Here is a 19,297-nt window from a genome sequence, read left to right as displayed (position 1 = left end):
CCATATTTTCATGACAATGCAGAGAGAAAGCAAATGACGCAGCCTCACCTTACACACCACGCACCTTCACATGACAGCAGAGAACTGTGGCTGAAAATGTCAAAGGCTGAAATGAACTTGTGTGGTCTAAATTTAACTGGCATTAAATATCCAACTCATGATAGATCCTAGTTTCTAAATGGCCTTGTGAATTGTAAAGGTAACCCAGCATTAGTCATTTCTTTGGTTGTTCTATTGCTTCACCTCATATTATTCCAGGCACAATCCATGCCATTTTTCTGCCTCTGCCTCTGATCCATGCCTGTATTTTCACATAACCACCTCTTCACAATTTCAATGATGACCTTGGAACTTGCTACAGAGCTGTTGAAGGTTATTTGGCAGCCAGGGTATAAAAGATCTATCAGTGTCTAGTTTCTCGAACATAAACAGTGATCCTTCTCACAGCACTGTTGACAAGGATGCTACTGTCTACATAGAGCAATGGCGTTCAGTTCCCACTTTGCCCTTCAAAAGCGATGCCACTGTGAAAAGGATAAGATGGATCAAGACAGCATACTTTATCATATCCTAAACCACAAGGGACATTCACATCTACCCACCTGCAGCTGCAAAGAGAAGGCAGCACTAGGATCACCTTATATTGCTTGCAAGGCTGCTTCTGAAGTTCTCCTTAAGACAGTGAACTTTATTAAAAACCTGCCCTCGTTTTGCAGACTGCTGCAAATGGATCAGCTGCTACTGCTGGAGAACTGCTGGGCTGCCCTGTTCGTGCTGGGTCTGGCTCAGGAAGGTGTCGATTTTGAAGTGATTGAACCTTCTAAGACAAGCATACTGAAAGAGCTTCTAATGAACCAGAAAATTAAATATAACAAGGAGAAAATGAGCAATGAACCATCAGCAGTGGAAGTACAGAAAGTCAAATTGTTCCTTACTAAGTGTTGGAGTATGGACTTCAGCACAAAAGAGTATGTGTACTTAAAGGGGATTGTATTGTTTAGTCCAGGTAAGTTCTCTATTCTACTAGTTACCATGATTTATACTTTCAGTAAATGAAAAGAGATTGTAAAATTAACATTGAGGAGGTATTACTCTTGTCCTAGAATTATGAAATTTGCTGTCTGTACATTTAATTAAAAATAAGCAATTCTTTCACAGGATCTAATCAGATGAAACATGCTGTGATTTGATACTGGGTCATTCAAACTGTAAATATACTGGCAAAGGCAAACTTTTAATGAGAATGAATTTGTGGTTTTAGTCAAAGAGAAATGAGTGAACCCAAGCTCAAGGAGGAAGCTGAATAGACAAAGCAAGGAGAAAGATCAACCCTTGTTCCACATTCAGAGAAATAGTTCAATTAAAAATACTTTCATCACAAAAACATTTTTAAAAAAACCTTCAGCAAAAGCACTTGGCAGATCCACCATACTTCTATTTTAGTTTTAAGATTTAAGGAAATGAAACTGATGCAGTTCTTAACAACCGCTGACTGGGCTTTAAACCAATCAGTAAATTCAAATGTACTGATTCAATAGACAATAGACAATAGACAATAGGTGCAGAAGTAGACCATTCGGCCCCTCGAGTCTGCACCGCCATTCTGAGATCATGGCTGATCATTCACTATCAATACCCAGTCCCTGCCTTGTCCCCATATCCCTTGATTCCCCTATCCATCAGATATCTATCTAGCTCCTTCTTGAAAGCATCCAGAGAATTGGCCTCCACCATCTTCCGAGGCAGTGCATTCCACACCTCCACAACTCTCTGGGAGAAGAAGCTCTTCCTCAACTCTGTTTTAAATAACTGACCTCTTATTCTCAATCCATGCCCTCTGGTACTGGACTCTCCCAACATCTGGAACATATTTCCTGCCTCAATCCTATCAAATCCTTTAATTATCTTAAACGTTTCAATCAGATCCCCTCTCAATCTCCTCAATTCCAGCGTGTACAAGCCCAATCTCTCCAATCTCTCTGCGTAAGACAGCCCTGCCATCCCAGGAATCAACCTAGTGAATTTACGCTGCACTTCCTCAATTGCCAGAATGTCCTTCCTTAAACCTGGAGACCAAAACTGTACACAATATTCCAGGTGTGGTCTCACCAGGGCCCTGTACAAATGCAAAAGGACATCCTTGCTCTTGTACTCAATTCCCCTTGTAACAAAGGCCAACATTCCATTTGCCCTCTTCACTGCCTGTTGCACTTGCTCATTCACCTTCATTGACTGGTGAACTAGGACTCCGAGGTCTCTTTGCATTTCTCCCTTACCTAACTCTACACCGTTCAGACAATACTCTGCCCTCTTGTTCCTGCTTCCAAAGTGGATAACTTCACATTTATTCACATTGAATGACATCTGCCAAGTATGCCAAGATTCAAGGAGTAACATTTACACAGATATTTTTCTATTTGTAACATTGAGGAAAAGACACTTTAAGCTGTTAAGTGCTCTATAGGAATAATTTTCGGGCTATAAAACTCATTGGCATGGGGATAAGAGTTTAAGGCTGATTGTATGGCAGGCTACTAATACAAAACTTAGTCTGAGACACAGTATGGATAGCATTTGTTTATTATTGCTACTATGAAAAACATTTGCTTTGTATGCCAACCAGACAGACCACACCATTGATGAGTATATCAAGGAGGCATATGGAATATAGTTACAAAGAAAGTGCAGTGCAGGCAGACAAATAAAGTACAAGGGCCACAACAAAATAGACTGGGAGATCAAGATTTGATCTTTTAGTGTCTCAGAAGTCTGTTCAGGAATCTCCTAACTGTTGACCAGAGATATTCCTTAACCCTGGTGGTTCATGTTCACTACCTCTTGAGGGGAGGAAGGTAGATGATTGGGGTAGGAGAGGACCTTGAGTCTGTTGGTTGATTTTCTGAGGCAGCAAGAAGTGAAGACAGAATCAATAGAGGGGCTGAATGGTTGCATAAACAGCATCAGTTCAAGCATGCAGAGATATTCAGGTTCATTGGGACAAGGGCCAGGCCTTGGGAGGTGAACAGGGAAAGAGCAGGTGAACGGGGAAAAAGGAGGTGAATGAGGAAAAGGGAGATGAATGGGGAAAGAGGCAGATATTCAGGTTCATTGGGAAGGGCCAGGTCTGGGGAGGTGAACAGGGAAAGAGGAGGTGAACGGGGAAATGGGAGGTGAACGGGCAAAGAGGAGGTGAATGAGGAAAAAGGAGGTGAATGGGGAACTAAGATCACTAACGAGGGTCATTAGGACTCCAGAGGTTCTGCAGGTAGGGGTTTTGAGTAGAGATCCAAGGTATAGACTGGGGTGGAGCCAGGAGTGATCAGGGATTTGAGTGTAAAATCAATGAGTGAAGATTTTGGGGTTGTGTTGCTGCAAAAAAAGAGTTCATATGGGATCCCTCCTGAGTGGCATTTCCAGGGCCAAGACTTCTTCTGGGAACAATGCTAGTGAAAGGAAAATTAAAAGAAAAAAGCTGCTGGAAATCTGAAATAAATATAGAAAATGCTGGAAAAAAAATCAGTAGATGTGTCATGCAGCATCTGTGGAAAGAAAACTAATCAGCAGTTTGTGTGTGCAGATCTCCAACAGAACTGACCCAAAATGTTAGCTTTTCTCTTTCTATCACTGAGATTTTCTAGTATTTTCTGCTTTTAATATTAAAAGTTGGTTGTTCTGAGAGTCTGAAATAACAAGAACAGCAGAACGAGACTCAATTTCACAGGGCAGTTCTCTAATAGAAAGCTATCCATATAACCATTTAACCATATAATAATTACAACATGGAAACAGGCCAACTCAGCCTTTCTAGTCCATGCCAAATGCTTACTCTCACCTATTCCCACCTACCTGCACTCAGCCCATAATCCTCCATTCCTTTCCTGTACATATACCTGTCCAATTTTAATTTAAGTGACAATAGTGAACCTGTCTCTATCATTTCTACTGGAAGCTCGTTCCACACAGCTACCACTCTCTGAGTAAAGAAATTCCCCCCCGTGTTACCCAAACTTTTGCCCCCTAACTCGCAACTCATGTCCTCTTGATTGAATCTCCCCTACTCTCAATGGAAAAAGCTATCCACGTCCACTCTATCTATCCCCCTCATAATTTTAAATACCTCTATCAAGTCCCCCCTCAACCTTCTATGCTCCAAAGAATAAAGACCAAACTTGTTCAACCTTTCCCTGTAATTTAGGTGCTGAAACCCAGGTAACATTCTAGTAAATCTTCTCTGTACTCTCTCTATTTTGTTGATATCTTTCCTATAATTCGGTGACCAGAACTGTACACAATACTCCAAATTTGGCCTTACCAATGCCTTGTACAATTTTAGCATTACATCCCAACTCCTATATTCAATGCTCTGATTTATAAAGGCAAACATACCAAAAGCTTTCTTCACCACCCTATCCACATGAGATTCCACCTTCAGGGAACTATGCACCATTATTCCGAGATCACTCTGTTCTACTACATTCTTCAATGCCCTACCATTTACCATGTATGTCCTATTTGAATTATTCCTACCAAAATGTAGCACCTCACACTTATCAGCATTAAACTCCATCTGCCATCATTCAGCCCACTCTTCTAACTGGCCTAAATCTCTCTGCAAGCTTTGAAAACCTACTTCATTATCCACAACGCCACCTACCTTAGTATCATCTGCATACTTACTAATCCAATTTACCACCCCATCATCCAGATCATTACTATATATGACAAACAACATTGGAACCAGTACAGATCCCTGAGGCACACCACTAGTCACTGGCCTCCAACCTGACAAACAGCTATGCACCACTACTCTCTGGCATCTCCCATCCAGCTACTGTTGAATCCATTTTACTATTTCAATATTAATAACTAACGATTGAACCTTCCTAACTAACCTTCCATGTGGAACCTTGTCAAAGGCCTTACTGAAGTCCATATAGACAACATCCACTGCTTTACTCTTGTCAACTTTCCTTGTAACCTCTTCAAAAAATTCAATAAGATATGTCAAACATGACCTTCCACACACAAATCCATGTTGACTGTTCATAATCAGACCCTGTCTATCTCGATAATTATATATACCATCTCTAAGAATACTTTCCATTAATTTACCCACCACTGACATCAAACTGATAGGCCTATAATTGCTAGGTTTACTCTTAGAACCCTTTTTAAACAATGGAACCACATGAGCAATACGCCAATCCTCAGGCACCATCCCTGTTTCTAATGACATTTGAAATATTTCTGTCAGAGCCCCTGCTATTTCTACACTAACTTCCCTCAAGGTCCTAGGGAATATCCTATCAGGATCTGGAGATTTTTCCACTTTTATATTCCTTAAATGCGCCAGTACTTCCTCCTCTTTAATCGTCATAGTTTCCATAACTTCCCTACTTGTTTCCCCTACTTTACGCAATTCATTATTCTTCTCCTTAGCGAATACTGGAGAAAAGAAATTGTTCAAAATCTCCCCCATCTCTTTCAGCTCCACACATAGCTGTCCACTCTGATTCTCTAAGGGATGAATTTTATCCCTCACTATCCTTTTGCTATTAATATAACTGTAGAAGCCCTTCGGATTTATTTTCACCTTACTTGCCAAAGCAACCTCGTATCGACTTTTAGCTTTTCTAATTTCTTTCTTAAGATTCTTCCTACAATCTTTATATTCTTCGAGCATCTCATTTACTCCATGCTGCCTATATTTGTTGTAGATCTCTCTCTTTTTCCTAACCAAGTTTCCAATATCCCTTGACAACCATGGCTCTCTCAAACTTTTAACCTTTCCTTTCAACCTAACAGGAACATAAAGATTCTGTACCCTCAAAATTTCACCTTTAAATGACCGCCATTTCTCTATTACATCCTTCCCATAAAACAAATTGTCCCAATCCACTCCTTCCAAATCTTTTCACATCTCCTCAAAGTTAGCCTTTCTCTAATCAAAAATCTCAACCCCAGGTCCAGTCCTCTCCTTCTCCATAATTATATTGAAACTAATGGCATTGTGATCACTGGACCCGAAGTGCTCCCCAACACATATCTCCGTCACCTGACCTATTACATTCCCTAACAGATGATTCAACACTGCCCCTTCTCTAGTTGGTACCTCTATGTATTGCTGCAAAAAACTATCCTGCACACATTTTACAAACTCCAAACCATCCATCCCTTTTACAGTATGGGCTTCCCAGCCTATGTGTGGAAAATTAAAATCTCCCACAATCACAACCCTGTGCTTACTACAAATATCTGCTATCTCCTTGCAAATTTGATCCTCCAATTCTTGCTCCCCATTAGGTGGTTTATAATACACCCCATAAGTGTTACGACACCTTTCCCATTTCTCAATTCCACCCAAATAGTCTCCCTAGACGAGCCCTCTAATCTATCCTGCCAAAGCACCGCTGTAATATTTTCTCTGACAAGCAACGCAACACCTCCTGCTCTTGTCCCTCCAATTCTATCACACCTGAAGCAACAAAATCCAGGAATATTTAGTTGCCAATCACACCCCTCCTGCAACCATGTTTCACTAATTGCGGCAACATCACATTTCCGGGTATCAATCCATGCTGTAAGCTCATCCACCTTTCTTACAATGCTCCTAGCATTAAAATAAATGCATTCAAGAAATTCTCCACCTCTTCCTCCCTGTTTATCTCTAACAGTACAAAGATCTTTACTGTCTTCTTTTTCTTCCTTCTCCCATACATCTGTTCCTACACTCTGGTTCCTCTCCCCCCCTCGTATCTAGTTTAAATCCACTGGATCCTCTCTAGCAAACCTACCTGCAAGAATATTTGTCCCTCTCCAGTACAGATGTAGACTGTCCTGACAGAACAGTTCCCACCTTCCCGGGAAAACTGCCCAATTATCTATAAATCTGAAGCCCTCCCTCCTGCATCATGCCTTCAGCCACATGTTGATCTACACTATCTTACTATTTCTAAACCCACCTGCACATGGCATTGGTAGCAATCCTGAGATTGCTATCCTGGAGGTCCTGTCCTTTAACTTGGCACCTAGCTCCCTAAACTCACCTTTCAGGACCTCCTCACTCTTCCTACCCACGTCATTGGTCCCTACATGGACCACGACATCCGGCTGCTCACCCTCCCTCTTGACAATACCTAGAACTCGATCCAAGATATCGCGGACCCTGGCACCAGGGAGGCAACAGACCATCCGGGATTCTTGATCTCTTCCACAGAACCTCCTATCTGTTCCCCAAGCTATCAAATCACTTATCGCTACTGCTCTCCTCTTTTCCTTCCTTCCCTTCTGAGCTGAGGGTCCAGTCTCGGTGCCAGAGACGCAACCACTGCAACTTGTCCCTGGTAGGTCGTCCCCACCAACAGTATCCAAAATGATATACTTATTGTTGATGGGAACGGCCACAGGGGTGCTCTGCTCTTCCTGTCTATTCCCCTTCTCTCTCCTGACAGTCACCCAGCTACCTGTCTCCTGACTCCTAGGGGTGACTATCTCCCTGAAACTCCTGTCTATTTCTGCCTCTGCTTCCCAAATGATCCAAAATTCATCCAGCTCCAGCTCCAGTTCCCTAAATCGGTTTGTCAGGAGCTGCAGCTGGATGTACCTTTTGCAGGTGTAGTCATCAGGGACAGCTGTGCTTGCCCTGACTTCCCACATACTGCAAACGGAGCACTCAACTGCCCTAACTGCTGCCTCCATTACCGACTCCTAATCTAATTAGATTAATTAAAGGAGCTTACCCGCCTTACCTCACCAGGAGTGAAGTCCTCAGCCTCTGATCGCTATTTAAATTCTCCCGCTGCTTCATGGGCCAACTTTCACGCACTTGCGCAGTTGTGCCCCGTTCAAACCTCGCCTCTGCCTGTTCTTGCCGAAGCCTGATTAAGCCAAAGCCGACCCACTCTGCCTCAGTCCACTCCAATGATGGCCGCTATGACGATGGCCGCTGTATATGGCCGTCTTTCTTTTTAATCCTTTGGCGTGTATGTCACATGCCTGTGCAGTCTAGCCCCTTTGCTTTTTGCTTCTCTCCGAGTTTCTTTTACCTCTTCCGACTCCACCTCTTGTTGCGATTTAACTACCGGGTAAAAATCATAATCAAGTGACACAGGAGTGTATTTTAAATTGGACGTCTAAGCTATTATTGTTTCTAAGAGAATTCTAAGAGAATTATTTCAGATCATATACAAAGGGAAAAGGGCAATACTTTCCTTAAATATGCTGATAAACAATGCGTTGTGGAAGTTGTTTAACCTTGTCAGAGTGTGCTGGCCTTCAAGTCAGATTGGCACCTTCAAAGGTTCGAAAACATACTGGTGTCAGTAATTTCAGTAAATGCTTTGGGAAATTATGATGAGTAGCTCACTTTTAGAATAGAGTAGAAATTCTCTGAAACATGTAATTTCAAGGCTTCCTCAAGAAATTATACAGAAAGGTGAAGTTAAACAAACAAAAGTGGCAGTTGGTCCCTAAATGACGTGGGGTATCCTATCCGATAAGTGATAGCATTACTTCTGATAGGTTCACTGGGTGTAGGCAAAAGTCAATGACTGCAGGACTAAAGAGCATCTGGTTACACCCATTGATTCTGCCCCTCTGGTCTGCACTGCCATATTCAGATAGAATTTGTTTGACCTGTACTACTGGAACTTTGAACAAACCCCATTGTTTTCTCTTTCAAATATCCAGTGATCTCAGTATCGTTTGATCCTTACTGCTCGCTGACAATGGAGAATTTTCATATTTTAATTATTTTTAATGAAAAAAATCATTTTTGTGTCTTTGAAGAAGCACAAGTATACACCAAACTCTCCGTATCCTGAATATATAGCATTTTCTCAAAGCATTTGACAGACCAGAGGATGTGCTTATTTGTGTAAAGTTATTATGGAAGCGGTTGATTAGTTTTGTCATTAATCAGCATCAACTTTTATTGTCCTGAAAGTGAAACATTGGAAATATTACGTGCTATTGCATTTGCTACAGCAAATGTGCCTGCTTTGGCCCAGCACAACTCCAGATTCTGATCTCTTCACTGACAGGACAATTAATAATACATAGAAATACAATTGTATCAGTCTAACGGCCTGGTGGAAGAAGCTGTCCTGGAGACTGCTGGTCCTGGTTTTTATGCTGTGGTACAGTTTCCTGGATGGTAGCAGCTGGAACAGTTTGTGGTTGGGGTGACTCAGGTTTGGGGGCCACAACAAACTTCCTCAACCGTATGAGCTGAAAGAGGCAGTTGTGCCTTTTTCACCACACAGCCAGTGTGTACAGACCACGTGAGATCCCCAGTGACGTTTATGCCAAGGAATTTAAAGCTGTTAATCCTCTCAAGCACAGATCCCTTGATGTCAATAGGGGTGAACCTGTCTCCATTCCTCCTGTAGTCCACAACGACACATTGACAGTGAGTGAGTGGTTGTTTTATTGAAACCGCTGTGTCAGGGTGATGACTTGTTCTCTGAAAGATGGCTCATTATTATTTATTATTAGGCCAACTGAACTAAACAAATTTAATTGGAAGATTGGAGCTATGGGTGGCGAAACAGTCATGGGAATACAGAGAGTAAAGGAGGGGGCAGTACACAATCCTGTACTGATCACAATCCTGTGCCATATTGGACACAATCCTGTACTAATCACAATCCTATGTAGTATTGGACACATTCCTGTACTGATCACAATCCTCTGTATTGTTGGACACATTCCTGTACTGATCACAATCCTGTGTAGTATTGGGACAGAATCATGTACTGATCACTATCCTGTGTCATATTGGACACATTCCTGTACTGATCACTATCCTGTGTAGTACTGGACACATTCCTGTACTGATCACAATCCTCTGTAGTATTGGACACAGACCTCTACTCATCACAATCCTATGTACTGTGTCACAATCCTCTACCGATCACAATCCTGTGTAGTACTTAGTCTCTATCCTGTACTGATCTCTATCCTGTGTAGTATTGGGTCACAATACTGTACTGTTCACAATCCTGTGTATATTTGGACACAGTCCTCTACCGACCACAATCCCATGTAGAATTGGGTCAAAATCCTGTAAATTGTGTAGTACTGGATCACAAACCTGTACTGATCACAATCCTGTGTAGTATTGAACACAGTCCTATACAGATCATAATCCTGTTTAGAATTGGGAAAAAATTCCTGTACTGATCACAGTCCCTTGTACTGTGTAGCACTGGGTCATAATCGTGTACTGATCACTATCCTCTGTCGTATTGGGACACAATCCTGTACTGATCACAATCCTGTGTAGTATTGAACACAGTCCTGTACTGATCATAATCCTGTTTAGAATTGGGAAAAAATTCCTGGACTGATCACATTCTTTTCTACTGTATAGTACTGGGTCATATTCCTGTGCTGATCACCATTCTCTGTCGTATAAGGACACACTCCTGTATTGATCACAATACTGTGAGTATTGGTACATAATCCAGTACTGCTCACAATCCCGTGTAGTATTGGGCACAATCCTCTACTGATCACAATCCTGTGTACTGGGTCTCAATCCTGTACTGATCACAATCCTGTGCATTATTGGGGTACAGTCCCATATGTGTAGTATAGGACACAATCCTGTACTGAGCTCAATCCTGTGTTGTATTGCATCACAATCCTGTGCATTATTGGGACACAATCCAGTACTGATCACAATCCTGTGCATTATTGGGATGCAATCCAGTACTGATCACAATCCTGTGCATTATTGGGGTACAGTCCCATATGTGTACTATTGGACACAATCCTGTGCAGTACTGAGGCACAATCCTCTACTGATCACATTCCTTTGTACTGTTTAGTACTGGGTCATAATCCACCACTGATCACAATCCCTGCAGAATTGGACACAAACCTGTACTGATCACAATCCTGTGTAGTACAGGGTCACAATCCTGTACTGATTACAGTCCTGTGTAATCCTGATTCACTGTCCTGTCCTGATCAAAATCCTGTGTAGTATTTGGTCACAATCTTGTGTAATATTGGGTCACAGTCCTCTACTGATCACAAATCTGTGTACTGGGTCATGATCCTGGACTGATCACAATCCTGTGTAGTATTGGGACAGAATCGTGAACTGATCACTATCCTGTGTGTATTGGGGCACAGTCCTCTACTCATCGCAATCCTGTGTACTGTGTCACGATCCTATGCTGATCACAATCCTGTGTAATACTTAGTCTCTATCCTGTACTGATCTCAATCCTGTGTTGTATTAAACAAAATACTGATCACAATCCTTTTTAGTATTGATTCACAGTCCTGGAGTGATCTCAAACCCGTGGCATATTGGTCACATTCCTGTACTGATCGCAATCCTGTGTAGTATTGCCTAGGATGCTATACTGATCACAATCCTGTGTCATATTCGACACAGTCATGTACTGATCACAATCCTGTGTAGTATTGGGACACAATCCTGTACTGATCACAATACTTTCTACTGTGTAGAACTGGGTGATAATCCAGCACTGATCACAATCCTTGTAGTATTGGACACAATCCTGTGTCATATTGGACACAGTCCTGTACTGATCACAATCGCGTGTAGTATTCAGACACAATCCAGTACTTATCAGAATCCTGTGCATTATTGGGACACAATCCCATACTGCTCACAATCCTGTGTATTATAGGACACAATCCTGTACTGAACTCAACCCTGTGTAGAATTGGACACAATCCTGTACTGACCACTATCCTGTTTGTATTGCATCACAATCCAGTATTGGTCACAATCCTGTGCATTATTGGGGCACAATCCCATACTGCTCACAATCCTGTGTAGTATAGGACACAATCCTGTACTGAACTCAACACTGTGAAGAATTGGACACAATCCTGTACTGATCAAAATCCTATGTTGTATTGCGCCACAATCCTGTACTGATCACAGTCCTGTGTAAGAGTTGCATACAATCCGGTACTTTTCATAATCCTGTGTAGAATTGGGAAAAAATTCCTGTACTTGATCACAGTCCTTTATACTGTGTAGTACTGGGTCATAATCGTGTACTGATCACCATCCTCTGTCGTATTGGGACACAATCCTGTACTGATCACAATCCAGTGAAGTATTGGGTCACAATCCTGCACTGATCACAATTATGTGTTGCATTGCATCACAATCCTGTGCATTATTGGGGCACAATCCCATACTGATGACAATCCTGTATAGTATTGGGACACAATCCTTTGTACTGTGTAGTACTGTGTGATAATCCAGTAGTGATCACAATCCTTGTAGTATTGGACACAATCCTGTGTCACATTGGACACAGTCCTGTACTGATCACAATCATGTGTAGTATTCGGACACAATCCAGTACTTATCACATTCCTATGAATTAATGGGGCACAATCCCATACTTTAGTATTGGAAACAATCCTGTACTGAACTGAATCTTGTGTAGAATTGGACACAATCCTGTACTGATCATAATCCTGTGTAAGAGTTGGACACAATCCTGTAGTTTTCATAATCCTGTGTAGAATTGGGAAAAAATTCCTGTACTGATCACAGTCCTTTGTACCGTGTAGCACTGGGTCATAATCATGTACTGATCACCATCCTCTGTCGTATTGGGACACAATCCTATACTATTCACAATCCTATGTAGTATTGGACACAATCCCATACTAATGACAATCCTGTGTAGTATTGGGACACAATCCTGTACTGATCACAATCTTTTTTAATAATTATTTTAAATTAATTTTTTGAATGGTTTCAGAAGGAAAAAAAATTATCAACCCTTCCCCCCTCCCCTTAACCCTTCCCTCCCTAACATATCCCTGTAGAAAGAGAAAAAAAGAGAGAAGGAAAAAGAAAGAAAGAAAGAATGCCTGGATATCAGAAGATCCCCACATGCTCCATGGAGTTCATAATAGCTTTAGTATATATATTTATTTCTTTCCCCAAATAACCAATAATTTTATCATCAGAGCACCTATATATTTAATCCTATTTTTTGTAAATAAGGGTGCCAAATTTTCAGAAATATTTCATATTTATCTCTTAAATGATAAGTAATTTTTTCAAGTGGAGTGCAGCTGAAAATTTCATTCTTCCAACGATCTATACTTAAGTATGTATCCGATTTCCAAGTAACTGCAATAGCCTTTTTCGCTACTGCCAATGCAATTTTTATGAATTCTCTCTGATAATTATTCAGTTTGGATTTCGGTTTTATCCCTTCAATATCGCCTAGTAACAATAATGTTGGATTATGTGGAAGTTGTGTTCCAATAATTTGTTCCAATAAAACTCTTAAATTTGTCCAAAAAGGTTGAATTTTAAAACAAGACCAAGTGGAGTGTAAAAAAGTACCAATTTCTTGATTACATCAGAAACATTGATCAGATAAATTTGGGTTTAATTTATTTATTTTTTTGTGGTGTAATATATAATTGATGTAAAAAAATTATATATTACACTAATATTGCACTAATCTTAACCGGACATTTGTTGTATTTGTCATACTGACAAGACATAGTGTTGACCAACTTGTTTCTTCAATTTTAATATTCAAATCAGTTTCCCATTTTTGTCTTGACTTATGAATTCCTTGTTTAATTGCCTGTTTCTGAATCAAACTATACATACAAGAAATAATTTTTTTAAATTTTTCCTTTTTGAATTAAAGTTTCTATTTCATTAGTTTTCTGCAATAACATTGTTTGACCCAATTTACCCCTTAAATAAGCCCTTAATTGGAAATAACAAAAAAGACTGTTGTTTGATATTTTGCATTTATTCTTTAATTGATCAAATGACATTTAAATACCTCCTTCAAAACAATCTCCTATATATCTAATCCCTTTTTGAAACCAGTTGTATAAAAGTTGGTTATCCATTGTAAAAGGAATAAGTTTATTTTGAATTAAAGGTCTCTTTGCTAATAAAGATTTCTTTATCTCATCATCAACATATCTTATCCCATAAATCAATCAAATGTTTTAATATAGGAGATTCTTTCTTTTCCCGTATCCATTTAGATTCCGACTTATATATAAAATCTTCTGGTATATTTTCTCCTATTTTATCTAATTCTATTCTAATCCATGCTGGTTTATCTTCATCAAAAAAAGATGCAATAAATCTAAGTTGATTTGCTTTATAATAATTCTTAAAGTTTGGAAGTTGTAACCCTCCTAGGTCAAATTTCCATGTCAGTTTTTCCAACGATATTCTTGACATCTTGTCTTTCCAAAGGAACTTCCTCACACATTTATTTAACTCTTGAAAAAACTTCTGTGGTAATTGTATTGGTAGTGTTTGGAATAAATATTGTAATCTAGGGAATATATTCATTCTTAAAGCATTTACTCTGCCTACTAATGTTATTGGTAATGTAATCCATTTATCAAGATCTTCTTGAATTTTTTTCAATAATGGTAAATAATTTAATTTATATAAATTCTTTATATCATTATCAACTCTTATACCTAAATATTTTATGCCATTTATCGGCTATCTAAATTGAGTTATTAGTCAACATTGACTATAATCTCCTTTAATAAGGGGTAGAATTTCACTTTCATCCCAATTTATTTTGTAGCCTGATATTTTCCCATATTCTTCCAATCTAGAAGATAATTTACGCAGCGAATACAATGGGTTTGTTAAATAAAGCAAAACATCATCATCAAATAAATTAATCATATTCCTCCTGGTTAACTCTGAAACCCATAATATCTGGGTCCGTTCTAATTAATTCAGCTAATGGTTCTATAGCTAACATAAATAAAGCAGGTGATAATGGACAACCTTGTCTAGTTGACTTGGTTAACTGAAATGATGTTGAAATTTGACCATTTGTCACTACTTTAGCTTTGGGATTAGTATTTAAGGTTTTAATCCATTTTCTAAAAGATACTCCTAATCCTCATTTTTCCAATACCTTAAATAAAAAATCCCATTCCAATCTATTAAATGCTTTTTCTGCATCTAAGGCAACTGCCACACTCATTTCCTCCCTCTTTTGTGCCAAATGAATTATGCTAAGTAACCGAGTTACATTATCTGCCGATTGTCTATTTTTGATAAATCCTGTTTGAGACATATGTATTAATTTTGGTAAGTATTTAGATAATCTATTAGATAAAATTTTTGCTATTATTTTATAGTCAGTATTCAACAAAGAAATAGGTCTATATGATGTTGGCTTTAAAAGATCTCTATCTTTTTTTGGCAATACTATTAAAATAGCTGTCGAGAAAGATTCTGGAAGTTTATGTGTTCTTTCTGCTTGGTATATTAACTCCATAAAAGGAAGAATTAGTAAATCATTAAACTTTTTATAAAATTCGGGTGGAAAACCATCTTCTCCTGGGGATTTATTACTCTGAAGTGATCCTAGAGCTTCTTCGACCTCTTTTAATGTAAAAGGCATATCTAATCCCTTCTGTTCTTCTGAATTCATTTTTGGAAGAGTTATTTGTGATAAAAACCTTTCTATCTCGACATTATCATTTTGTGATTCTGATTGATACAGTTCAGAATAAAAATTCTTAAAAGTTTCATTAATTTCTAAAGGTTTATAAGTAATTTTATTTACACTTGTTCTAATTGCATTTATCGTTTTGGAAGTCTGGTCTGTTTTTAACTGCCAAGCAAGAATCTTGTGTGATCTTTCACCTAGTTTGTAATATCTCTGTTTAGTTCTCATAATTGCTTTTTCTGTTCAGTACGTCTGAAGTGTATTATATTGTAACTTCTTTTTAACAAGTTGTCTTTGTTTTTCTTCTGTCATATTTCTTTGAGATTCTTTTTCTAATTTTGTAATCTCTTATTCCAATTGATCTATTTCTACTATATATTCCTTCTTAATTTTAGAAGTATAACTTATTATCTGGCCTCTCAAATATGCCTTCATTGCTTCCCATACTATAAATTTATCATCAACTGAATGTAAATTTGTATCTAAAAAAAAACAGAATCTGCTTTTTCATGAAATCACAAAAACCTTGACGTTTTAATAATATTGAATTAAATCTCCATCTGTAAATTGATTCCTCTTTATCCATCATTATCATTGTCATTGTCAAGGGGGAATGATCTGACAATATTCTTGCTTTATATTCCATATTTTTCACTCTGTCTTGAATATTCATTGATAATAGGAAAAAATCTATCCTTGAATAAGTTTTATGTCTATTTGAATAAAATGAGTAATCCCTTTCTTTTGGATTAATTCTTCTCCATATATCAATCAAATTTAAATCTTTCATCAATGATAAAGTTAATTTGCTACTTTTGATTTTCTAACAACCTTTGTTGATCTATCTAAAACTGGGTCTAGACAAAAATTAAAATCTCCACCTATTAATATTTTGTCATGTGCATCAGTCAAATTCAAAAAGGCCTCTTGTATAAATTTTACATCATTTTCATTTGGTGCATAAATATTCGTAAGAGTCCCATTGTTCTGAAAAATTTAACAATGCATAATTACTTATCTCCCCGCAGAATCAATTAATACATTTTGTATTTTATTTGGTAAAGTTTGATTAACCAAAATTGCAACTACCCTCACCTTTGAATTAAATGAAGCTACAATAACATTTCCGACCCAATCTCTCTTTAATTTCTGAAGTTCTATCTCTGTTAAGTGTGTTTCTTCTAAAAAAGCTATATCTATTTTCATTTTCTTAATGTATGTTAAAATTCTTTTTCTTTTCACCAGTCCATTAAGCCCATTAACATTAAAACTTAAAAAATTCAGTAAATTGGTCATTATTTTTAACAGGGTTACTCCAGTCTATAGTAATACCTAACTTTTCAACTTTTGTAGTACCTTGGGGAATCTTTTTAAAATTCTCCATGTTGCTATGTGTCTTCCCCCAACCCCCGTTGTCCAGGCAAAGAAAGAAAGATTAAAGAAAAATAGATGATAAAGAAAAAATAACAAAATAGCCCCCTACTAATGTTGTGAATTAAAAAACATAACATTACCCCCCTCCGTTGTATGGATCATGGCAATCATCATGATTACACACGTGAATCCTGTAGCAATCGATCCGAAGTTCCTCCAGCTCCCCGTAACATAAAAAAGTATATATAAGAGAAGAAAAAATAATATCACTACTCTCTATTAATATTTCTCAAATTTTTACCTTTCTCCCCTGTATCATATAATTAAGAATATATTTAAATATTCTTCTGTCCTTAAACATCCAGCAACTCCATCCACTGTCCCTGTCTTCATCTTTAATCCATTTCACTTTTAAATCTTTGGCTGTGGTTAGCAAATATTTGGGAGTTCTTGAGCAAATTCTTCTGCATCCTGATAATCAGTAAAAATCCTTCTTTTTCCATCATCCAAAAAAATTATCAGGGTTGCCCGGTAGTGCAATATTAGTTTATAACCCTTTTCCCATAAAACTTTTTTCACTGGGTTAAATTCCTTCTTTCTCTTCAAAAGGTCATAACTTATATCAGGAGAGAAAAGAACTGTTTTCCCTTCTATCATCAATGACCTGTTTCTCTTTCTGGCACATTGGGCAGCCGCCTTCAGGATCTTTTCTTTATCTTGATATCTTAAGCATTTTATCAAGATTGATCATAGGTTTTGATCAACTTGAGGTCTTGATCTTAAGGCTCAGTGAGCCCTTTCAATTTCAATTAACTGTGTTCCTTCTTCCATTTCCAAAATTTCCGGACTCCATTTTTGAAAAAAATTTATTGGATCCTCTCCCTCTATACCTTCTTTAAGTCCAACAATCTTAATATTATTTTGTCTGCTAAAATTTTCAAGTACATCCACTTTTTCCAACAATCGTTTTCTTTCTGATGTCCAGGCAGAAATATTATCTTCCATTTTATTCACTCTATCAACAGTGTCTCCTGTTGTTTCTTCCAAGTTTTTAATTTTCTTCTCCATTTTGTCCTGTCTTTTCATCATTTTATCAAACATAATCTTCATATTTTTAATATCTTTTTATTACTTTTAATGCTTTTAATTCATACGTTATTTGCACCAAAATTTTTTTTATGTCTCCAATATCACCTCCAACCTCTTCCTGTTGCTTTTCTTTGTTTGTCTCTTCATCTTCGTCTGATTTATCCAGAGAATCTGATTACACCTCATATTCACTTTCACTTTCAGTTCCGATCATAGCTGGGAATTGTAGTTTGGGTTGCTCGTGTTTGCGCATGCACTTTCCTTCATGCATGCAAAATTCCTGTTGCTCTTTTTTCTTTGGAAACAGTTGATGTTGCCGCAGTTTCCTGTTCTGTATCGCCGGAGGTAAAATGCACTTGAGCCCGAGGCTCTTTCATGGCGGCTGGCCTTGATTCTTTTCCAACTTATGTTGTCTTCAAAGTAATAGTTTGCTTCTGCTTCTGTTTAGGAGACATATCTTAAGACAATCCTGAGTAGTTTATAAGTAATTTTTAAAAAGTATTTACTAATTTTTCTTCACTTAAACATTATTTTACTGGTTTTATACGGGACAGCTGGATTTCCACGTCTCGATCCTATGTCATCACGTGACGTCCCCCGACTGATCACAATCTTGTGTAGAATTGGACACAATCCTGTACTTATCACCAACCTGTGTTGTATTGGACACAATCCTATACTGATTGCAATGCTGTGTAGTATTGGGTCAGAATCCTGTACTGATCACAATCCTCTGTAGTATTGGACACATTCCTGTACTGAACTCAACACTGTGAAGAATTGGACAAAATTCTGTACTGACCTCAATCCAGTGGTATATTGTATCAAAATCCAGTACTAATCACAATCTTGTTTAATATTCTGGCACAATCCCATATTGATCACAATCCTGGTTAGTATTGGACACAATGCTGTACTGAACTCCATCCTGTGTAGAATTGGACTCAATCCTGTACTGATCAAAATCCTGTGTTGTATTGCGCCACAATCTTGTACTATTCACATTCCTGTGTAAGAGTTGGACACAATCGGTACTTATCACAATCCTGTGTTGTATTGCGCCACAATCCTGTACTGATCACTAACCTGGGTAATATTGGGTCACAATCCTGCGCTAATAACAATTCAGTGTATATTGGGACACAGTCCTCTACTGATCACAATCCTGTGTAGTGGGTCACAATCCTGTACTGATCACATTCCTGGTTAGGATTTGGAAACTATTCCTGTACTGAACACAGTTCTTTGTACTGTGTAGTACTGGGTCATAATCCTGTACCTTCACCATCCTCTGTCATATTGGTTACGATACTGTACTGATCACCATCCTCTGTTGTATTGGGTCACAATCCTGTACT

The 19,297-nt window shown here is 38.3% G+C and overlaps 1 protein-coding gene across 1 annotated transcript in view; it reads left to right on the top strand.

The window, feature by feature from the left end:
• Positions 1–483: 483 nt before the first annotated feature.
• The window catches only part of LOC132397647 (nuclear receptor subfamily 0 group B member 2-like), a 116,762-nt gene continuing 97,948 nt past the window's right edge, over positions 484–19,297 (top strand). The window contains exon 1 of the mRNA XM_059976416.1: positions 484–1,006. Coding sequence (XP_059832399.1) covers positions 484–1,006 — 523 coding nt within the window. The remainder of the gene's footprint in view (positions 1,007–19,297) is intronic.

Source organism: Hypanus sabinus, chromosome 8, assembly GCF_030144855.1.
Source record: "Hypanus sabinus isolate sHypSab1 chromosome 8, sHypSab1.hap1, whole genome shotgun sequence".
NCBI classification, from domain to species: Eukaryota; Metazoa; Chordata; class Chondrichthyes; order Myliobatiformes; family Dasyatidae; genus Hypanus; species Hypanus sabinus.
This window is presented reverse-complemented; position numbering and strand designations above follow the sequence as displayed.